This window comes from Penicillium bovifimosum (genome assembly GCF_028826915.1).
Source record: "Penicillium bovifimosum strain IBT 22155 chromosome Unknown utg000006l_segment0_segment0, whole genome shotgun sequence".
Lineage (NCBI taxonomy): Eukaryota > Fungi > Ascomycota > Eurotiomycetes > Eurotiales > Aspergillaceae > Penicillium > Penicillium bovifimosum.
This window is the reverse complement of record NW_026622715.1, coordinates 1465705-1488232: the sequence shown is the minus strand read 5'-3', so window position 1 is coordinate 1488232 and position 22528 is coordinate 1465705. Positions and strand designations below refer to the sequence as shown.

The following is a 22528-nucleotide window of genomic DNA, read 5'->3' as shown; positions in this document are numbered from 1 at the left end:
AGAAAAGAGGAAGAAAGGTCAGAGAAGGAAGTCGTGGGGGGAGGTTAATCGTAGGGCCGGGGAATTCCCCGAAAACGCGATGCGGAGAGAATTGGGCGGATGCTGCGCCGACCGCTTCCAAGGTTCCATGGACCATCGGATGAACATCCGACCTCAATAACCCAATCAGTCGATCAAACCGTTGGGGAACATAGATACTACCTAAGGTTGTACAGGGAACATGTTGTTCAAGCTTCGATCTGAGGATGGATGACTAGCAGTCACGGTACATTGATTTGTCTGACAAGCCGGCAAGGCCCGATATAGCTGCCCTCGCAGATTGCACTTGTATGAAGAATGAAGAGTGTGACCATGTCGGGTGTTGGATGAAGAGAGTCAACATCCAGAGAACGAAGTGAGGTCTCGATTCCAAGGTTGTTGCCAGCCCTTTGCGTCCTGGGTCTATGTAGTCTTTGTTGCGATGAGTATATTATCTGCCGGACGACTATGTGGAAGGCCACGATCAACTCGGCGACCTTACCCGTAGTTGAAAACGAAAGAAACGTATTTAGATATTCAGGACAACGCCCTGAGGAACAAGTCACATTTTGGCCCAATCTATTGATTAAGTACGAGAAGAGGCAGCATCCAGCCATCCTTAACCAAGAAGAGCGAGCTAGATACAGACAAGGGAAGGAAAAAGGAGGAAAATGCATGAAAAAATACGATAAAACGGAGTAGCAAACGCAAACGTGTCTCGTCTCCGTTGTGCAAGACATAGAAAACCCTAGCAAAGGCTAACGGGAATGATCTGAAGCGCCGATTCGTCGATTCAACGACAAATCGACTCAATATGCAGAGCATAGCCCCAGTTATTCCCCAAACTCATTGTAGGCACGCAGAAAACCACTTTTGGCGCAGATTCTGCGATCGTAAACCGCATCAAGACGTCAAGAGTTAAAAGGCTTAGATCAGATCAGCCACGTTCATGGGCATCTCCTCGACCTGGGTGGAGTAGAACTGCTCGATCTCGCGGAGCATGCGGACATCGTCAGCGGTGACGAAGTTAATAGCAACACCCTTACGACCGAAACGACCACCACGACCAATGCGGTGAATGTAGTTCTCACGGTTGGCGGGGAGATCGTAGTTGATGACCAGGGAAACCTGCTGGACATCGATACCACGGGCCAGCAGATCGGTGGCGATCAGGACACGGGAAGAGCCGGAACGGAACTCCTTCATGATAACATCACGCTGGCCCTGCTCCATGTCACCGTGCATGGCGGAGACAGTGAAATCGCGGGCGGTGAGCTTGTCGGTGAGCCAGTCGACCTTTCTGCGGGTGTTGCAGAAGATAACGGCCTGGGTGATGGTAACGGTCTCGTAGAGATCGGAGAGGGTGTCCAGCTTCCAATCCTCCTTCTCAACGGCAATGTAGAACTGCTTAATACCCTCAAGGGTAAGTTCCTGCTTCTTGACAAGGATACGGACGGGGTCGCGCATGAACTTGGTGGTGACCTCAAGGACGTCCTGGGGCATAGTAGCGGAGAGCAGGGTGACCTGGGTAGACTGAGGAAGGAGCTGGAAGATGTCGTAGATCTGCTCGGTGAAACCACGCTAGAGAAACTAAAGTTAGTACTGAGCGTTGCCTGCATTATATCAATTTCCATAACTTACAGACAGCATCTCATCAGCCTCGTCGAGAATGAAGAGCTTCATAGCAGTGGTGGAGAGAACACGACGCTGGATCATGTCCTGAACACGGCCGGGGGTACCGACAACGACCTGGGGGCCGGCGCGGAGGGCGTTCATATCCTCGCGAACGTTGGTACCACCGATACAGGCGTGGCAGTCGAGGGACATGAAGTCACCGATGGCGACAACGACCTTCTGGATCTGCTGAGCCAACTCACGGGTAGGGGCGAGGATAAGAGCCTGGCAAGCCTTGACCTCGGGGTCGATCTTCTGCAAGGCAGAGATGGAGAAGGTAGCGGTCTTACCGGTACCGGACTGAGCCTGGGCGATAACATCGTTGCCTGACCTCACTGGTTAGACGCAAATTTTGAATAATGAATCAAAATGTAGTGCTACTCACCCTTGATGATGGGCATGATGGCGCGCTGCTGAATAGCAGAGGGGCGCTCGAAACCGTAGGCGTAGACACCTGACATCACACAGTTAGTTTTTTTTTTTTTTCTCATCCCCACGGACCCCGCCAGATAAGAGAAAGGTTCACATACCGCGAAGCAGCTCAGGCTTCAGGTCCATAGCATCGAAAGAGTCGGTAACCTCATCGTAGTTAGACTCGATCATTCCTGTTGGCGATGAAAATGTCATGTTAGCTTGTGTTCTTCATTTTGCCTCCAAAACCAACTTCGCCGCCACCCGACCCTGGTGTCGCGATCACATTTCTGAAGCAGCCAGAGCACAATAGCGACCCAGGACAAAGTAACGGTCAAGCTGGAGAATGAGGATATTCGGATTTCGTAACATACCCTCGGGAAGCTCCTCAAGACCTTTGTCAGCCATGATTGCGGTTTTATGAGATAGATCACAGGGCGCTGTGATCGGTGTAGTGGGGTAATTTAGCGAACTGTGTCGTTCGGGTGCGTTGGAGAGTGGTCTTCTAGTACCGATGACTCTTTATTTAAAGAGTCTGTACAGGAACTAGGAAAGAGTTGAAAATGTGGATGGATGTGAAATTTCACAAATGGGGTGGGAAGAGGAAGAGAAGAAAAGGGAAAAAAATCAAATCGGCCACACTGAGGTGCCATTTGCTACGCTTTTTTTTTCTATGGGGCACTATCTTACCGCCTGCTTAATTTGGTGCCGCCCAGCCCAAGCGAGTTTCCTCGAACAACTTCATGTCATTATATACTGACTTACTGTGTATAACTTCATTCTTTTGGTTTATCCCGGCATATCGATGGTCTAGTATCTTTGGTACTGTCAATTCGAAAAATTTGAGTTCCCATTGACTTGGTGAATTCTTTCTTACAGTTCCCTGATCAGCACCAAAAATTTCCCCCAAGCCCTAAATTTGCCGGCCTCAAATCATGCCTGACATCACCTCGTTGCCGAGTCATCCTCCACCGCCGGATATAGAGGCTGCACATGAGGCTATCCCGTCGCACCCACTAGGCGTGAAGCCAAGTGGAAATGCCCTGTTGGCAACCTGGAGTCTCCGTAACGCCATAGGAACCTTCCAACATTTACCAGACGAACTAATCCTGTTGTTGTTGGAGGGCTTGGATGGGCCAAGTCTGTTGAGGATTGGACGGACATGCAAGGCTTTCTATGCATTTACCCGGGCTGAGGAGTTGTGGAAGGCACTGTTTGTTCGGTAAGCTACAGCCCGCAGATCCTAGAGATGATATAAGTAGATCCAAGTCATGATGGGCTCTGAACCGCCGCATCTAATCATAATATAATACTGTCTCAATGAACCAAAATGATATCCATACTAAGTCTCCCTGCAGTGACCCAAGAGAAGACTTCACGTGGCGAGGAACATGGCGATCAACATATCTCAACATTCCAGCCTCCAAGGTGCCCATGGTGGACTGTTCGCAGCTTTTCTCCGATTCTTTATACCGACCTTTCAACTGCGCGCACATCTCTCTCGACCCTTATGTCTCAAATATCCCCGCCCGAAACCAGATCCCACGGCTCCCAGACCTGTCACCAGAAGAATTTCGAGCGAGCTGGACTGATCGACCTTTCATCTTGACCGAACCCGTCAAGGCGTGGCCAGCATACAAGAACTGGACCGTCGGGTCACTGCTCGCCCGATATGGGAAGACCAAGTTCCGCGCCGAAGCCGTCGATTGGGCGATGCGCACATACGGTGACTACATGGCGGACAACTCCGATGAAAGCCCGCTTTACCTTTTCGATCGCTCCTTCGTCTCCAAGATGGGACTCTCTGTCGGACCTCCAGAAACCACACCGGATGCATCGTACTGGCCCCCAGCATGCTTCGCGGAAGACTTCTTCTCCGTGCTGGGCGACGACCGCCCTGATCACCAATGGTTGATTATCGGACCTGAGCGCTCTGGCAGCAAGTTCCACAAAGACCCCAATGCGACCAGTGCCTGGAATGCCGTTCTCCGAGGCCCGAAATATTGGATCATGTTCCCGTCTGGCACGAAGCAGCCCCCGCCTCCCGGTGTCTATGTGTCAGATGATCAGAGTGAAGTGACCTCTCCCCTGAGCATTGCCGAATGGCTACTGGGCTTCCATGCGGAGGCACGCCGAACTCCGGGATGCATGGAGGGTATTTGCCGCGAGGGTGAGATCCTGCACGTCCCATCTGGTTGGTGGCATTTGGTGGTGAACCTGGAGACTTCTATCGCTATTACACAGAACTTTATCCCCCGTGGCCATCTTACCGCTGCGTTGGATTTCTTGTCCAACAAACCTGACCAAGTCTCCGGGTTCAGGAAGAACGTGGCTAACCCATGTGAGCGGTTCAAGGCGGGCATACGGGAGGCTTATCCAGAGCTTCTTGATGAAGCCTTGGAGGAACTGCAAAGGAAGAACGAAGGCAAGAAGCGCAAGTGGGAAGAGATTGTCCACGGGAAACCAGATGACACCACCGACGGCGACACCGGAGCCGGCGGGTTCAGCTTTGGCTTTGGGGATGATGGGAGTGATGTTGAGGTTCCATGAACTATTACTTCATTAAGGGGACATTGATGGGGCAGCGAAATTACATAAAACCGGAAGACCTACACATTAATGCCGTTACCCTGGGGAAGTTTGAAACTATCATAGTGGGTTTGTCCCCTCATTCGCCTCGTGATTCTCCAGTGTGCTATCGAATCTGCCAATACGTCGACGATCCAAAGTGAATCCTTCAATGGCACGCAACCGACTTGCTGGCTGGTGTACCCTCGGAGAAAGCCAGGTATCCAACGAACGCGCCCACCGCAACTGCAATCATGACCGGGCCATTATACGTCATGAAGAGGAGCCTGGACAACCAAGTCAGCAAGTCAGAATGGCCAGAGGCTTTGTCAGAGACACTCACATAATGAAGAAGCTATAGAACACCTGGATGGCATACAAGGCCGCCAAGGTAATCTTCCCCTTGCGTGCCAATGCCGCCCTGTTCTCCCTCCCTACAAGCAGTGGTGAGCCTTGGTTGTCAGTGTGATGGCTTCCATCCACCAGGCCGTTCGGAAGGATAGGATCGGCGATCTCATTGTCTGCAGAGAGCCAAGACATCAATAAGAAGCTTGCTCAGCTAGAGTATACCAGCCTCCCATCACTTCTCCAATTTGAAACCCGCGATACCCCAGCAACGTTCTGAGATGTACCATGCTTGATATGTACCGAACCATTGGAAAGAATGACTTACCCCCAGTATTAGCATAGCTGCCCACAAAGGCACCCAGTCGCTGTGTATGGGCCGCCTCGTACTTCCGAGTCACTGATCGTACTCCCTCGTAGCCTGCAGTAAGGATGACGATAGCGACGAGAGAGAAGAGGAAGGAGAAAGGGCCTGTGATGCGCCAGCTGCGAAAGATAATACACAGATTCTCGGAGGACCAGTTGAACAGCATCTACAAACCAAAGACTCAATATTAGCATGGTGAGACTTACAACTAAAGCAGAAGTAGGAGGTGGAATCTCACGTTCATATTGCATTGCCCGCCCATATCCATGTCGCCATGGTCCATACCGCCATGCCCCATATCACCATGTCCCATAGCCATATGCATCGAGTGGTCCATCTTAGGCGGAAATAGAATATGTGGCGAACAACAGCACAGGATACCCTAGTTTAGAGAAGAGTATCAGAACGACAAGAGACCAAGATGTCGGTCGGGTGGTACGAAGCAAACGACAACGACAAGCCAAGCTTGGATCAAGAGAGGGGAATGCAAACATCACAAACATCGATAAGATCTCCAAGCCCGTCACTCTAACTCTCCCAACGCGGTCATCGAACTACAAACCTCAATTCCATTTCGAACTCGCTCCCGTCCGACCCGCGCATCCATTTCACTTCGTTCTTCTTGTTGCAATACCCAATATCCATATCGGTGCCAGTCCGCACTACCGCAATGGCCGATACAGCACCTGCTCCGACAGCCGCGCCCGCGACTACCGGCGCCGCGGCGCCAGACGCAACGGCCACAGCTTCGAATGCGCCTGCAGACCAGAATGCCACGAATCGCGGATTACCATATTACGAGAAATTGCGGCGCGAGCTCAGAGATACATTGCAGAAGAAGCGGTTAATGGATAAGAGCATGGTGAGTTGCTGTATTGCGCTCTCTTGTGTCGGCGCGCGATTGGACATGGTTTCCTCTCATTTGAATTTTTTTGTTATTTCACAATGCGCCAGCTGTTACCACTTATAGTTGGCAGTATTCGGAGACATGTCCAATACACTTTATTGCCAGGACATGTGCGACTAACACAAAATTTCTCTCCAGGCCCAACTCGAAGACCAAATCTTCCGCTTCGAACAATCCTACCTCGAAGAAACAACCGCCGGAAACATCATCAGAGGTTTCGACAATTACATCAAAGGCTCAGCGAGCGGGTCGAGTCTCGGCGCCGCGGGTCTGGGTCTAGGCGGTAGCATGGCTGGGAGACGGAAAGCCCAGGTGGCGGACACAGACCGTGTTTTCTCACGGAGTTCGGCGAGTTACAGGCTGGTACGTTGGATTGAAATACTCGCATTGGGTGCTGAGTTTGGTTCTCCTGACTAACGATGTGCTGCAGGACTCGCCTGGTCCCTCGTCTGTACAAACTACGCCTTCGCATGCGGCAACGCCGACGTCCACGACTGGTGGAAACGGTATGTCGATGAAGGGTGTGGATCCGTTGTCCGGTTCTGTTGGGATGAAGGGCTCGAATGGCGCGGCGAAAAATAAGAAGAAGGCGACGGGTGGGTCGAAGAATACGAAGGGCAAGAATCAGACTGAGGATCTTTCGGATGAGGATAAACCTTCGGTTAAGCGGTTGAAGATTAGCTATGGGAGGGATTAAGGTCTCGTGGGAACTGCTTTTGCGTTGATTCTTCTGTCTTGCATTTCTTCTTCGGAGTTGGGTCGGTTCTCTTCTCGCATGACTCCTGGGAGGAGTTGTGTTACCGGCGTAGCGGAAATTGGCAATATTTTATCGGGCTTTCTTTTACCTATTATTATGGATGGAATATCATGTACATCACGAACTCACAAAGGATACAGCGTTATTGGAAACATGGAAGATCTGTTTCGTGTACTTGGATTGGCTGGAGGCGACTTAGGCAGTCCTGGAATAACCCTATCTCAGACCTATAAAGCATACGGCTCGAGCACCTCCCTACGAGGAGATAAATATAACGGGCATAAAAATATCCGGAATGGAAAGTCCGAATGCGAAACACAGTCCCCTGTGGCAATCACAGCTGCAGTCGGAAAGTAGCGACCTCGAACGCCCTCAACTCAATCCCGATCGCCGAACCACCATCCTTCCTAACAATATCCAGCGCAGGATGTTCGTCATCCTCCAGGATATTGCACTTGAACACCCTCTTGACAGGCAGGGTAGACTCAATAGTTCCCCTCGCCTTACCACCAAGCGACTCATAGACACGCAAGATAATACTCTTTCCAGGACGAGTAGGGCTCCCATCCCACGAAACATCATCATCATCCTCGCCGCGCTTAACAACATCCAGAATCAACGAGGGCGCACCCTTGATAGACAAGCATTTGAACATAGCATTGGCAGCCGATGCCTTGGGTCCAGCTTCCTCGACAATGAGTGGATTGTTGAAATTGAAGCCCGCCCGGATAGTCCGAGCATCGAGGGGACCCGCGTGAGGGAGGATTGCGTAGCGGATGCGGTGGCGACCCATGTCGGCATGGGCGTCTGGTGCTTTGGGGGCACGAAGTAGCGAAAGACGCATAAGGTTACCGCATGTTGCGAAGCCGTATTTGGAATCGTTGAGGATGGAAACTCCATACCCGTTCTCCGAGAGATCGGCCCATTTGTGGCAGCAGACTTCGAACTTGGCCATGTCCCAGCTATGGAGTATATTAGTATCGGCGCGTAGTACTCAATGGATTGGAAATGCATACCTTGTGTTATAATGAGTTGGGCGCCTGACTATGCCATACTGGGTCTCGTAGGATGCCTCGGTGTTGACAATATCAACCGGGAACTCGACCTTGAGGAACTTCATGGTCTCTCGCCATTCTACCTCACTTTCCATCTCCACATACGAAGATTCATCCGATGTCGATGCAGATAGGCTGATTGTAGTTTTAATCCAACTCTTGTCGCTGATTTTTGTCTCAGTCATGACGCTCACCCGGTGTGGGTCATCTTCCACAATGATCGTCTTTCCAGCGGGCAGCTCCTTTCGTGATTCGAGATGAAACACCTCGACGTCCCATGCTTGCCAGTAAAGAGGCTTATCGTCGAAGATGACCAGTTGGCCGGCCTTGCGGTCCTTCGCGACAATCTCCCTGTCGGCTTTCACGTCATACAAGGACGTGATTACACCATTCTGAACATCAACTCTCAGTTTGCCATTCTCCAGGCGGAAGATGTCTGACTTGATTTGCGCCACCGTAGCTGCATTGGCAACTGTGAAATCAAGACGTTTGCATTCCATTACCCCGGTTGCCCCGTGAGCCTCAACGTATCTAGCTCCAGCACTTGCGAATAGTCCCGGGCGAACTGAGACAACTTCCGATCGTGGCCACGGCATAGTATTCAGAGCGATCAGGTCTCCACTCGTGGCATTACCTGTGAGCCCCAAGGCACTGAGCGCATCCTTCCGCAGCTTGGCACCTGTCTCAAAGATCTCGGCATACAGCTTGTCCGAGTCATCGTAGCACATCTCGATAGAGCTACCTGGTAGACAGTCATGGAACTGGCAAAGGAGAGTGCCCTCCCACATCTTGTCAATTTCCTCTTTGGGATATTGGTATGAATCATCGGAAGCATTGATAGTCGCAATGGTTGCTAGAAGCTCGATTTCGCGCAGCAGGAACTCTGATTTGCGGTTGTTACGCTTGTTGTTCGCCTGGGTAGTGTACGTGCCTCGGTGCAACTCAAAGTAAAGCTCGCCGTACCATGTGGCAAACTCAGTACCGGAAGCGACCTTTGCCTCCAACCTGGCAAAGAAGTCATCTACAGATTCACCCATTTGCACGCGAGGAAGGGTGCCGACTTTATCACTCAGACCACGGCAGCGACGTAGTTTCTCAAGGTGCTCAAAGGTCGGGCCACCGCCTCCATCACCTTTTCCAAATACAAGGAGTGATGACTTGTCCGTGTCTAGCGACTTGTGTTGCGTGACACTACGCTTCACATCACCGAAATGGGCTTCAGCCGTGTAAGTCTCTGAGGGGGCCATGTGGCACATGACCTGGCTTCCATCAAGCGCAACCCACTGGAACGTAGTGTGAGGGAAATTGTTGATGTTGTTCCAACTGAGCTTCTGGGTAAAGAATCGGCTCATTCCCGCCAAGCGACATATTTGAGGGATCTGGGTAGAGTAGCCGAAGGTATCCGGCAACCAAAAGGTTGTGCTTCGCTTTCCGAAGTTTGCCTCGAAGAATCGTTGTCCATACAAAAATTGCCTAACAAGCGACTCTCCACTTGGCATGTTGGTATCGTGCTCGACCCAACTCCCACCGATGGGCTGGAAGTTGCCCTTCTTCACCCATCGCTTCACACGATCAAAAACAGACGGGTAGTACTGCTTCAGCCACTTGAATTGCTGGGCTTGCGAACAGGCAAAGCGATGCTCAGGATACCGATCCATCAAATCACACTGATTCGACCACGAGCGTGCTACCTTTCGCTTAGTCTCAGCCCAGGGCCACAGCCAGCAGGTATCAATATGACAGTGACCGATGGCATACACGATCGGCTGTGTCTCTGTGTCATAAACCTCAGCCGAATCCACCTTATCGCCGAGATACTTTCTAGCAATCTTCCGCGCTTCATGGATAGACTCATTACTTCCATTGCCGGCAATGAATGCATCGATCATAGAATTGGCCACAACATTGGCTTCGTGCGACTCCCATGAGTCACCTGGGAACTCCCGTGCAGCATCCCCGATGATCCAAAAATCATAGTAAAGTGCCCTGGCAGCTAGGTTTACAGCAGTAATCCGCGCCGTGCTAAGCGTGAAGTACTTATCGGGCTTTGGCGGCTGAATCGAATCGCCACCGGGGGCATTGCCAAACATGCCATTGCAGGCCATCTCAATGTAGAATGTGTGTTGTTTCCCATCACACCACTCTCTGGGCAGGATAAACTCGGTTCTTTCTCCGCCACCAGTCAACCCCTGCAGCGGCCGACCATCCTCCGTCCAGATCAAGCCTTCGTTATTGGCGTCCCAGTGAAATTCCAGATGCTCTCGGTTAACCATGTCTTCGGGAACCGTGAGGTGAATGCGGAACCAATGTGTGGACCAACTGGGGCCGAAAGAGGCGCCTATGTGGGTGGGCTTGAACTCATGAGAGGTCGCCTCTTCAAAGGTCGGTCGCTGCAGGTCCGGAACCGAGTAAACAGAGAGCTTGACATGGTCTTCGTCTGAGTTTGTGGCTTCCCAATACTTTGAAACGAGGTTTTGGCCTTCATATTGGCCGTGCGATGTGAACTGGTTCAGGCGATCGGTGTAGATCTTCTTGATACGTTGGCCGACCGGACGCTCAGCCAACTGGGGTAAAGCTGGGGGAGCGGGGCGAAAGGGAACTTCCCCACCCATGATGACAGCCGACTATTCTGGTCGGGAGGTAATGGTAGATAGTTACAATCGGCTATGATCAGAAACAAAGTCAACGATATTGAACGAGAAGAGGAAATCAGAAGATGGGGGGAAAGAGGAAGGAAGGAGGGAGCGTAGAGGGAGTTCAGATGCGGAGGCATGACGGAATGCGGAGACGGCGATCGACGGTCGATGCTACCCTCGACAGATCAGCTTTGTTATATTTTCCTCCATTCTACATACAACATCAAATCTTTCTATGTTACATTATGGAAAATATACATCCCTCCGAGGCTTCCAAGTTACCCAATGTACGTGGCATATCGTGTAAACTCCCCGTCTGCTTTCAGCCGCTGCCAATCTTCATCTCTCAAACAGATCGCAACGGGCATTTCCCCAGCAGGTGACCGAGGCATCAAATACCCTAAACCCTCAAAGGGAGTAAAGCAAGGCCTTCGCACGGCTTCAGGCTTTCCTAGATCCAGATTGAAATCGAGTTCATAGCAGCTGACGCTCGACCACGAACTGAGCATGAAATCCGTTGAAGCATTAACCGTGGCGGTGAAGCTAGTCTTAGACTTGTCCGCCGAGCGACTCATAACCGTAGCAAGGGCACGAGTCTTGAATGCGAGATCATTCTTCGCAGGATCAAGCTGGGACCGAAGTTGTGCGGCAACGACACCCAATGGCTCTTCTGATAGCTTCTTGATCGTATCGGAGTTGTATGTCAGAGTCTGGAGCAGTCCCGGATAGTCTTTATGAACTCCCAAGCGCTGTCTCATATCAACAGCTCGAGTGAGCATTGACTCAGAGCTCGCTTCCAGACGAGGCGCCCGGGCTCGGGCAATGGACTGCCACACAAACGCGCTGACCGCATCGTTCGTCGAGATAAATTCTGTGGAGGGCGGCAATGTATTCAAGGCAAGAGTCTTGAGAAACTCAAGCTGGGCAGCAGAAAACTCAACGTAAGCCCAAGTAGACTTCGGGGGTACCGCGCGCTCTGAACCAGCGTCATCGACTGGCTTTGGTTTCACAGTCTGGTGAGTGAGCTCAGGGCCCGGTGTATACGACTCATTTAATAGAGGAATGATCCGACTCCGGTTCATGTTTCCAACTGCGAGCTCCTCGCTTGTGAAGGGCTCATTGTGGCAAGCCTTGGACAATAGCCTAGTAATAGAATCTTGACCAGTCAGGTCCATGACATTATGCTGAGTGACGATTGTGAGGATCAGACCGCCCTCGATAAAATTTGCCTGGACACAGAAGACCAATGCCGACTCGGTCGCGATGCTTGGCGGATTGCCGGGTAGATTGAGAGTTGTGCAAGGCGCAATCATTTTCTCGTCGAGCATTGTGAACGGGTACTTGGCATGGCGCAGACTTTCCATCGTCGGCGCGGAGGGGTCATTTCGTAGGTCTTTCACCACGAGCTGGATTTTGTCGAGAGGGATGATTCTGAAGATGCCCGTGTTACCTTCCCCTGCGCCCTCATTAACAACATGGCCAGTAAGCCACGGGAAACATTTTGCCAATCGGTCGAGGCCGTTCGTCAAAGTATCGATGATGCTGTCATGGCACGAGGGCTCGGAGACGGGGTAGATTGAGGAAATTTGGGTGTACAGCTTGTAAAGGCCTGGGGTTTGGCCCAGGATATCGAGTACATCGTTGTCTGCCATTGGAAATGTTGAAACATCAACAGGTCAGTTTGGCAGCTACCTGAAGTTCCTTTTAAACTCTTCGGTTCCTCGTGGCTCGAGTGGATGCATCCGTCGTTGCCCCACCTGCCAACCACGGGTCATCGTGAGTCAGAATTGCTCACTGTAAATCATACTGAGGATCCATTGTGTCATAGGTCGCTTTAGTTCGAGCCTCCCAGGCCAGGAGCGGGTATTATCTAGGGATGACCGGCAAATGGATGCTTCATACCTGTCGTAGGTGCCCGCGGGTGTGACGTGTCTAGAGTCTGCCGGGCGGCGATATATAACAGGTTAAGCCTCTGAAGAACAACGCAATTCTCAACGATCAGGTCATGGACTGCTGCCAAACCTGAAACAACCTACAATTAACGGGCACCTAGCCCGGGCATGCCATCGAGCGTACTCTAGATCATTCAAGGACGGGATAGGCCTTAATCTAACATCGATATCTCCTATAATAACCTTCATCCAACCGTTGACGTTGATCCATCAGGTGAGAATAAGGTACATCATCTACCGCTCTCATAGTACTTCGAAGATAAACCCTTAGTTCAAAGACTAAGGGTGTCCATTCCGAACCCCGAGGTAGATATCCCGCTCGATAACGGTGTCGCGCATGGTCGAATAGCTGCCCATGAGCTCAGCATCAAGTGAATCTCTTCGAACACGATACTGGGATGCCAATCCCGATCCGGATTTCTGCCCAACCGAGTCCTTTTCCTTGGATGGCGAAGAATTTTCCTGGCTGTTATGACCGGAGACAGACTGCTCAAGGAATACAGATATTGTTCCAGCCATCATACCAGTCTGAAGATCGACCAGCACGCGCTTGAGGGTCGGGATGCATGTACAGATAATCGAGGAACTCAAGATCAGCTGCAGCCAGATTGCGGGCATGAGAGCATTCCACGGTTGATCTAGTGGTATAGAATGGAATAAGGGCCGGACGGAGCGTAGGCCGGCAATGGTGAGCGCCAGAACGCTGCTCATGGTTAGACGAGACTTTGCTTTCTAGAGAGTTGATAATTAGGAGAGTTCACCCACAGTATACGCATCGCAAAAAGTGCAGAGATTTGATGCCGCTTCCACTGTATTATCTGGACTTGATGTAGTAGGGAGACTGGCAGCCCGATTATACCCAAGTCTAATATCATATGAATGCCGCCTAATGTGATGTACAAAGCTTCTTGGTTGATGCAGCGATCTGGTCTGAAGTCCCATGGTCGTGGCTGATTGCATTGTGTGCTGAGTGCTATAAAGGCGGTCAAGCTCCATGTCCCGATTAGGCAGAGGGCAACCTTGCATGCGATGGTGATTCTCTCGAATGGTTGTAAGGATAGTACTAGAAGCACGACGGCGGCCTTGGAGCATCCCAGAACGAGGATGGCGAGGAGTTGGCTAGCGTATAGTGCCTTGGGATTTCTTAGGATACGGTCTTCAATGGGGGAGCTATCTCACTGACCTTGCTGTATATTTCGAATGAGGTATCATTTAGGGCATTTCGGTGTTTCCCGATACCATGGGAGCTTGCTATATTAATGCAGACGGACTGTGGAATGAATAGAATCTACATGGTGATTAGAGAATGGGACGGAGTGAAGAACGAGTCACTTACACAACTGAAGAGTACAATACAGTCGCTCCAGGAGATCTTCCGTAGAACGCGAATCCGAGATATTAACGTTACTGTCGTTGCAAGGACAGTGATAAAAAGTAAAATAGTGCTGACGGTAATAACCCAAGCACCATGATCATCGTCGGTAACAGGGAAGAGTGGCGGAAGAAGTAGATCTATACTGGATTGCATGGCTGTCAAAAGAAGCTCTCACCGATGCAGTTGATAGCAACCATAATTATGCCATGGATGGATCGTAGAGACATAACCTGATATATGCAGAACCCAACACTGCCCTGATAGAGTAACTCAAGTCTTCACTTGAATCTCCAATCGTAGAAACGGTACACGGACATGATGATTCTCGTCTCTTGTCCACTGATCAGTTTAGGGTTCCACGACTGTGCACTCTCCAGCCCCATCTCCAAAGTAGACAACATAAAACAACCCTAGGCAGGACAATGACAACCCAACGTTACACATCGATCTTGCATCATCCTTGTTGATTTTCGGTTATGGCCACCGGGCCAATTTTGCTTTTTCTTTTCTCCGATCTCCCGTCGTGTCTTGTTCTTATTCCATCTGTGAATTCTCATCATCAACTGCCTGCTGTGCTTTTCGTAACAATGGAACGATATGAGATGCATCCTCTGAAAAGAGGCAATGTACGCATTGGCAACGGCGACTTGGACGGAGTTGCAATTTCCTTTGAGCCTCCGATTAAAGATAGTTCGAAGGAACAAGAGGCTTCGCCCAAGGTATGAATTGCTCAATCAATGCGGACTTCTCAGCTAACAGGGAGTAAAGCGACTTTTCAACTTCACGCAGATCTTCTTCTTCTCACTCACCTATCTGTCAAGTTGGGAAACCCAGGCTTTGTATGATGATCGTCCCTTGATTGGCAATTTACACTGACGACGCAATATCCGCACAGGAACCTGAGCACAGTACTCTCGAATGGAGGCCCAGAAGCGTTAGCATGGGGCATTGTGATCGTTGTATTTGGTGCAATGGCCCAATCGGCCTCACTAGCTGAAATGGCGTCAATGCAGCCAATTGCTGGGGCCCAGTATCACTGGACAAATTACCTGGCACCGCCGAGTCAGAAGAAATTTATCACTTGGATGCAGGGTGTGTGTCTCTTCCCGAGGGATGTTCAATTCAATACTAACATCAATCCCACAGGCTGGGTGACCTGGTTCGCATGGATTTCCGTCCTGGCAGGAGTCGCCAACACCACTGCCACAATGATTCAAGGCCTGGCGAGTGCGAACTACCCAGAGTACGAGCCAGAGTCATGGCACATAACCCTGATTATCATCGGCATGCTCGTCGTAGAATCCTTGATGAATATGTACACATTTTGGCTAATTCCATGGATCGAGATGCTGGCGGGTATACTGCACATATGCCTCCTGATCGTTTTTCTGGTTGTCTTCACCACATTGGGAACCCGCCACAAGCCCGAATTCGTCTTCTCATACACGGAGAGCTCCTCGGGATGGGCAAAGTTCCCCGCATGGAATATTGGACTGCTCACTCCGGTCTGGGGTTTTGTTGGTAAGCGCCGACCCTCACCCCCAAGAAGCAACCATCTAACTAAAGATCAAAGGCTTTGATGGCGCAGTACACATGAGCGAGGAAGTAAGACGAGCAAAGCAAGCCGTGCCCCGCTCCATATTCTACACGGTTGTCACGAACGGCATTCTAGCATATGCAATGGTAATCTGCATGCTTTTCACAATGGGCTCGGTGGAGCAAGCCCAGAAAGCCCGATTCCCGATAATCGAGATCTGCCAACAAGCAACCGGGTCCGTGAAAGCCGCAACCGCCATGGTGAGCGGGTTACTCATCATCTCACTTTCGGTCAATCTGGCGAGTATCGCGTCTGTTTCACGATTGACCTGGGCGTGGGCTCGTGACGGAGCATTGCCTCGGTGGTTTGCTTATGTAGGTTCCACAAGCACCCGTGACTGTGTAACAAATATGACGCAGAGGGGCTTCGCTGACAGAAACGGCAGATTGACCGTCGACATAATGTCCCTATACGCGCTGTGTGGCTTCCTGTCCTCATTGTCATGGTTCTGGCGTGCCTGAACATTGCGGATGGAGCGGCATTTGGAGCGTTCGTGGCACTGGGATCGATTGGCCTGTTTGTGTCATATTTTATTGCCATTGGCTGTATGGTGCATAACAGACTGCAGAAGAATGCGGCGACTCTGGGGGACTGGAATATGGGTGTCTGGGGTCTTCCGGTCAATGTTTTCGCCCTGGTCTACACTGCCTGGGTGACGGTGTGGTTGGCGTTTCCGTCTGCGTTGCCGGTGACTGGAGAGAACATGAATTATGCAGCGCCTATATTTGGAGTGAGTACTCTGTTTGCCTTTGTTTATTGGCTCATCAAGGGAAAGCATCGATGGGAAGGGTTGAATAAGGAGGTTGTTCGGTTGGCTGTGGAAGGAGGGGAACTTCAATTAAAGTGATGTTTGTTCTGTTTTGCTTTTTCAAATCGAAGTACTACTCATTCGCAATTCACAGAGACTAGAGATTCATACAATCTAGCCTACTTCCCTCTGTATAATGAATCTACGAGTCCAACCCCATTCAACTCGTATCCTGAACATAAGCGACAATCGGAAATTGCATGGTTCAGTATAACGCGTAGAGGTCCCGTCAACTGGTGAAACTGCTGTCAACTGGCGAGCCTCCCGTCAACTGGTGAGCTTATCGCCAACTGGCCAGCGAGCCTTCCGCCAACTGGCAAGATTCTATACCTCCGAAAAGTCCGAATTGCCCCAATAATCCCACAGCGACATGTGCCGTGTCTGATCTGGTGTTTAATTCTATGGCTTAATGTATGAATTTTGCAAGGTTGGTTCACTCCTCAAGAGGGACACACTACTTGGTTCTCTATTCTTCTATTTGCCGAGCACCTGGATCAAAATTTGGGTTGATTGTCGGGCCTCGGAGAATGACAAGATCCAGCTGACTGGCCATATGGATCCATGCTTTCCATGGTGTTTATGGGAATTTGCTCCATTGGCTTCTTTATAAATCAAAGTACTCGCTTTACCCATATCACTCCATGTTGATGTGAGCTTGAATAGGTACTTTGATTTATAATGAACCCAATGCAGGAAATACCTATAAACACCGTGGGAAGCATGGATCGATATGGCCAATCGGCTGGCTCTTGTCATCCTCCCAGGCCCGACAATCAACCCAAATTTTTATCCAGGGGCTCGGCAAATAGAAGGATAAGCGACCAAGTAGAGGACACAATTCGTCAACGCCCAGCAGCTAAGCCGAAAGCGCAAATCAAATGGTCGAGGATGCACCTATGGCAGAACAGATGGTCCTCTCAGTTAGAGACGAAGTTGTTCCCAGACTTTCGCACCGTGTTTAATATGTCCCAATTCGAGGTGATCGCGTCCGGGGTGTCGGGGTCATGTCTCTTGCAATGCAGAGGAAGCCCATGCCCAAGTCTGCAATATGGCCTGTCAGCGGACATCACTTTAACGACTTCACTGAAGAACTCGCTTTTCTCCCTACAATGCGAGTTACCAAAGACGTAAAAGCCATACTTGGCACGCCATAGGACGCCCCGTAGTATTGAACCCGGTGCCTAAGTTGGGATCGTGAACAACGGTCTCGAACCAGTGGAAGTTCATCTCTCTGGCTCTGGTCAGGCAGTGTCTGGGTCAATAACATGACTACTATCAGATTAACTCCCTGAAGTCGATATGAACATTTGGTTCAGCTATATCTTCACTGCATAAATACGAATTTACGTGTTGGAAGCGGGCCAGACAGGTACTTGATGACCTCGGAAGTGGGCTTGCATGTTACTCTGTTCCTTCGCGAAACAGGATAGATCGAGCCGAATGTTGTGGGTCGGGTGAGTGGTGACCCCAATCTATCCTGTTTCGCGAAGGAACAGACATAGTAAGACGCAAACCCACTTACGAGGCCCTCAAGTACCTGTCTGGGCCGCTGCTCAGTGCCAACACGTGAATGCGTATTCGAGAAGTGGAGATATAACTGAAGCAAATGTCCAAATCGACTTCGGGGGGTTAGTCTGATAGCAGTCAAGGTATTCGACGCAGACAATGCCTGACCACAGAGCCAGAGAGATGGAGAGATGAATTTCCGTCGGTTCCATCGAGGCCATTGTTCAGGATCCCAACTTGGGCAAAGGCAGATATGTTGGATAGATGCAGCGAGTTTGGTTGCGTGGCGCGTGCTTCCAACCTTCTTGTAAAGGGAAGCACGAGATGGATAATGTCAAGGAAGATAAAACAAACGATAAAATGCGAGAAAGGATGGCCAAAGTGATGAACAACGATGGTTGGAAAGGTGAAGAATGAAAGGAGAAGAGGCACCAGGACAGAGAGTTAAATAGCTTTGAAAGAGATGAGACGATCGGTCACGAGCCTTTAGTCACGCGTCTTCGGTCACCGCCTTCCATAGCAATGGGGATCGAAGCTATTCCCACGTCCATTTTGGGGACAGGGCGGGATTGATTGATAGAACAGCGCGATACCGCCTCAACAGGTCGAATCCCCTCGAACTAATTACCAGGTGACGTCTTCAACCTATTCCTTATTAATGTATACAGTATATAAACACCAGAGGAATGTTGCTATAATGCTATGGCACGACTAATAACAAGAGATCATGGTATCCGAGTTCTTCTATCCAGACAGGTTTGTCGAAGTGTAACTGCCAACTGGGGAGTAGTGCCGGTGCGGGCCGTGCGGCGGTGCCGGATTAGGGTCACGTGCACCACGTGACTCAATACTTGTTTGCACGCTTTGCACCGCTCCCTGCAATAGATTGCATCTGGCCTAGCCGAATTGAATCAAGTTTGACCTCAGTCCTTCACAGATAGAACATTGCCCGGCATTTTGCACTCTGGATGAATGCAAATCTCCCGAATGGACTAGTTCACGTCGGCATGGAATTTGAGCTTCCAGTGGCGCAATTCGCCACTTGTAGGCTGTTCTTTGGACATGCATACAAATAATGGCGCTCTTCAGCCTGTTCCCATTTCACTAGATAGCGTGGTCAAGAGGCTACAACAGCCTCAAAACATATTTGTGAACGTATTTGAAGCTTTGATCGAGCTACACTCCACGTTGATGTGAGCCTCAAACATCCACGCGGGATAGGAATCGAATAGGGGACAGTGCATTGATTACCAAGTACCAACTGTCATGGTAACGTCAGTCGGGATGGACATATTCGGTCTGCCTACCTAGCGGCCGGATGACAGCTTAAGAGATGGGTTAAACCGCCGGAGACATTTATCGAGCTTCCGTAGAAGGACAGGGATCGACTCCGCTTCGTGATAAGGAGCTAGAATAATAGCTGAAACAGGGGCACGAACCGTCTCAGTGGTGTGGAGAACGTTGGTGGAGATTAGGTTGCAGACAAGCTCTAGGCTACCGCAATAGTTGAAACTCAGGGGTAGAGTCCATGTACACACCTACACATACACTACAATAGCGAAGAAGTTCAACAAAACATTTGAAGAAAAGCTCGCTGGTGTCATTCATCGTAAAGATCGTGTGAGGGTGCCAGCATCAGCCACAATCATTTTTGGCAGAGCAAGCTCATGCTATGTACAAAGAAGGCACCGCCTTAAAGAGAGAAGAGAAAGATAAAAGAGATCCAAAAGACGTATCAATCAAAGGCTCGATCTAAGCCTTGATACAGTACTGGTAACCAAGCCACAAATTCGTGCACTTCTCGTCCAAGCCGCTGTTCAAGCTACGGAGATCAGGGAAGGTAATTCCAACAGTCTTCGTCAACTTGTTGCAGAAATCACCATCCAAAACGGTGTAATATTCCCTGCACGACGGGCTAGCGTCGGGGTAGAGAGGAGCCGAGGATGAACCGGCAGTTGTTGCTGCGGTTGTCGCGGCGGGTGCAGACTTGGTTGTCCAGGACGGGGTGGGGGCGGCCTTAGCGGCCATGTTCACATCGGGCGCCCAGTTGGGGGCAGAGGATGTCTGAACTGGCGGGACGGTCTCGGTCGTATGAACTGGCTGGAGGGTCTGGGTAGAGTGAACAGGCTCGGCAGGCTCGGTGACCTGCGCAGCAGCGGTCGTGGTGGAAGAGGAGCTGGACTCATCGCTCGAGTCATCGCTCGAGTCATCCGCGGAGGCGCTGCCACCGAGGGACGCCAGCCCCTTAGTGATGCTTCCAATGGTACCTTCGAGACACTCGGTCACATCACCAGCCCAGCCGCGGAGGCGGTTGGCGATGTCGGAGGCGTAGCAGTGAGTGGCGCCACCTGCGCCGAGGTTGCCGGATGGGTCGATGGAGCCGGAGTTGTAGGTGCGGGCGGCCTTGTAGTACTTGGTCGCGTCGGAACCACTCTGGGTCGCTAAGCACTGCTTGAGACCGTCTCCCTGGGGGGTTCCTGCGGTGCCATCTTCGATCATCTGCTTGATCATAGAGGAGGGGCAAGGGGTTGTTTGGCTGCCGTCCTTGTTGCAGGAGCCCTCGCCGGCGTGGCTCTGCATGAGACCAGTGTTCTGGACACCGTTGTTGGTGGTGTGGACGCGGACGCAGCCCTTGCTTTCTTGCATGACAATTGCAAGGATGAATCGGGGATCGACGCCAGTCTGGCTGGCAACTGATTTGATGCTGGAATCGATGTCGCTTGTTTCGTCGTCAGAGTTATCACAAGATGCAGCAATGAGGATCTTGTTAAGACTCCAGCTGTACGGAAGGTTCATTAGCCCTAAATCTTGAAATTTCTCTTCTGTCCGTTTTGATTGGTTCACTCACAGAGTCTCATATTCCGCCCATTGGGCCATGGAGGGCCATCCGTCAGAGATATCACCATTACCACCCATGACAGCATAGGTAGCAGCGGCGCGACGGTGCAAAGAGCGATGGGTCGCGCCATGAGGAATGGCTTGAATGAGAGTCGCCAGGCTGCCAGCAGCCAGAATCTAGTGCAAGGTCAGCAATTGCTGGTTGAGAGTGGAGATGTGGACCAGGCCGAACTCGACCACTGGTTCATGTGAAGTATAGACATACCAATGAAGGAAAGAACATTTTGTGATAGAGGGAATGAGGGCGACGAAAGCGAAGCGACAAGAAAAAGGATAAAGAACTGTGGAAGAAGCCCTGCTTGCACGAAGAGAGAAAGAAAAGAGGAGACGGGGACTAACGTATATGTACTTCCCCGAGATAGCTGTGTGCCCTTTACCCTTCCTTTCTCGTTCGGTAAGATGATCCATCGAGGCCCGCCCGAAAGTTTAATTGAGTTCAAAGTGGCTGTAAAAGTGGTCCAGCGACGGGCTGAAGGCCCTGCGCAGTAGCGTATTATTCTGTAAGGGTTGAAACATCATACGAGAGGGGACCCAGTCGGCTGGTTAGGGAGCGATTGGTGTGTTTCAGATGTAGCGTCAACTCCCTGTGCACGAACCCCGTTGGTCCCCTGAGTCGAGCGGGCGTTCATCCCCCAGTCCGTAGGCTGATGATTGGCTTATGTGGGGGCCTGGGATCATCCATGTGGAACTCCGAGGGCAAACTTGGTGCTTTTGCTCCTCTTTTTGGCCCTTCCCGGTGGCTGCTTGATGATGGACGTTAGGCATTAGGTTCCGGTTGGCTGTGTTCCTGAAAAGTTCCCCCTGGTACCTGAACGATACTTTTGTGCGCCTGTACTACGGAGTATGGTTTTATTTCCTTGTGACGGGTATACGTGCATCCAGCAATTCCGCACCTCATAATTTCTATCATGCATTGGGGGCTGCTGTGTCTGGAGACTGTGCACGGTGAATTGGCTCAGAATTAGGCATGTGGAACCCTACGACTTTGATTCAAACGAAATCCACAACAAAGAAGCGAGGTAATATGTAGCGTTGCATCGAGAGGTCGAATATCCGACGAGGCGCTGGTGGCTGATTGTAGCCGCGTATCCCAGGCATCATTCAGGCAACGATTCTTTGTAACGTGTACCTGGTCTGCCATGTGGTCTCCTTCTAACAAAGACTGCCAGTCCTCCTTTCTTTTGACTTCTGTCGAAAATATTCAATAGCCCTATTGAGTGTCTATACATAGTCGTACTAGATTACCTGCATCTGATGCTAATCACCTTCACTTTCTACAGTCGCTTGCAATGGCCGCATTCAATACTGCAAAATACGAGTCAGACTGTGAGGCATGAACACGAATCACGATGTCATCCTAAGAGAACCTGATGTGGAGCCCATTGTCACTTGGCTTTTACGATCGGCTCACCGGTAAAAGAACCTAACTTCCGTCTATTGCACATAACGCGTACCTCCCCGGGACTAACTACAAAAGGAGTCAACCTGGAAGATCTCTTTCACTGTCAACTTGAACGAAGTCACAACTACCAGTGAGACCATCCTAACTCAGATCGTGCAAGATGTCCAGCCTTCATCTCCAATGCAGCTTCGGAGTTCCGAGGCTGATCTATGTGATAAAGGATCCACCGGAAGCATGAGACTGATCAAGGGA

General features: G+C 50.7%; 9 protein-coding genes across 9 annotated transcripts; 3 read left to right on the top strand and 6 right to left on the bottom strand.

Moving 5' to 3' along the window:
- Positions 1–945: 945 nt before the first annotated feature.
- tif1 (putative eukaryotic translation initiation factor 4) lies at positions 946–2511 on the bottom strand (the record flags this gene model as incomplete). Its single annotated transcript, XM_056668958.1, has 5 exons — positions 946–1599; positions 1660–2018; positions 2078–2146; positions 2223–2297; positions 2478–2511. 5 exons carry the CDS (start codon positions 2509–2511, stop codon positions 946–948), a joined length of 1191 nt encoding a protein of 396 aa, XP_056518788.1.
- A 527-nt stretch (positions 2512–3038) lies between these two features.
- Positions 3039–4653, top strand: N7515_008213 (putative F-box and JmjC domain protein; the record flags this gene model as incomplete). Its single annotated transcript, XM_056668957.1, has 2 exons — positions 3039–3325; positions 3462–4653. The coding sequence occupies 2 exons, from the start codon at positions 3039–3041 to the stop codon at positions 4651–4653; spliced, it is 1479 nt and encodes a 492-aa protein (XP_056518787.1).
- Positions 4654–4840: 187 nt separating this feature from the next.
- On the bottom strand, positions 4841–5720 carry N7515_008212 (low-affinity Cu transporter; the record flags this gene model as incomplete). Its single annotated transcript, XM_056668956.1, has 4 exons — positions 4841–4958; positions 5015–5192; positions 5345–5549; positions 5622–5720. 4 exons carry the CDS (start codon positions 5718–5720, stop codon positions 4841–4843), a joined length of 600 nt encoding a protein of 199 aa, XP_056518786.1.
- Positions 5721–6053: 333 nt separating this feature from the next.
- N7515_008211 (chromatin modification-related protein EAF6/MEAF6) lies at positions 6054–6987 on the top strand (the record flags this gene model as incomplete). Its single annotated transcript, XM_056668955.1, has 3 exons — positions 6054–6245; positions 6429–6653; positions 6721–6987. The coding sequence occupies 3 exons, from the start codon at positions 6054–6056 to the stop codon at positions 6985–6987; spliced, it is 684 nt and encodes a 227-aa protein (XP_056518785.1).
- A 394-nt stretch (positions 6988–7381) lies between these two features.
- On the bottom strand, positions 7382–10714 carry ams1 (alpha-mannosidase; the record flags this gene model as incomplete). The annotated part of the gene is made up of 2 exons (XM_056668954.1): positions 7382–8009; positions 8064–10714. The coding sequence occupies 2 exons, from the start codon at positions 10712–10714 to the stop codon at positions 7382–7384; spliced, it is 3279 nt and encodes a 1092-aa protein (XP_056518784.1).
- A 302-nt stretch (positions 10715–11016) lies between these two features.
- N7515_008209 (Transferase) lies at positions 11017–12390 on the bottom strand (the record flags this gene model as incomplete). Its single annotated transcript, XM_056668953.1, has 1 exon — positions 11017–12390. One exon carries the CDS (start codon positions 12388–12390, stop codon positions 11017–11019), a length of 1374 nt encoding a protein of 457 aa, XP_056518783.1.
- A 579-nt stretch (positions 12391–12969) lies between these two features.
- Positions 12970–14218, bottom strand: N7515_008208 (uncharacterized protein; the record flags this gene model as incomplete). The annotated part of the gene is given in 5 exon segments (XM_056668952.1): positions 12970–13393; positions 13456–13531; positions 13550–13823; positions 13874–13978; positions 14027–14218. 5 exon segments carry the CDS (start codon positions 14216–14218, stop codon positions 12970–12972), a joined length of 1071 nt encoding a protein of 356 aa, XP_056518782.1.
- A 434-nt stretch (positions 14219–14652) lies between these two features.
- N7515_008207 (Amino acid/polyamine transporter I) lies at positions 14653–16509 on the top strand (the record flags this gene model as incomplete). The annotated part of the gene is made up of 6 exons (XM_056668951.1): positions 14653–14784; positions 14834–14904; positions 14961–15157; positions 15212–15586; positions 15639–15976; positions 16048–16509. The coding sequence occupies 6 exons, from the start codon at positions 14653–14655 to the stop codon at positions 16507–16509; spliced, it is 1575 nt and encodes a 524-aa protein (XP_056518781.1).
- Positions 16510–19728: 3219 nt separating this feature from the next.
- On the bottom strand, positions 19729–21097 carry N7515_008206 (LysM peptidoglycan-binding domain-containing protein; the record flags this gene model as incomplete). Its single annotated transcript, XM_056668950.1, has 3 exons — positions 19729–20755; positions 20825–20991; positions 21080–21097. The coding sequence occupies 3 exons, from the start codon at positions 21095–21097 to the stop codon at positions 19729–19731; spliced, it is 1212 nt and encodes a 403-aa protein (XP_056518780.1).
- Between the last annotated feature and the right edge of the window lie 1431 nt (positions 21098–22528).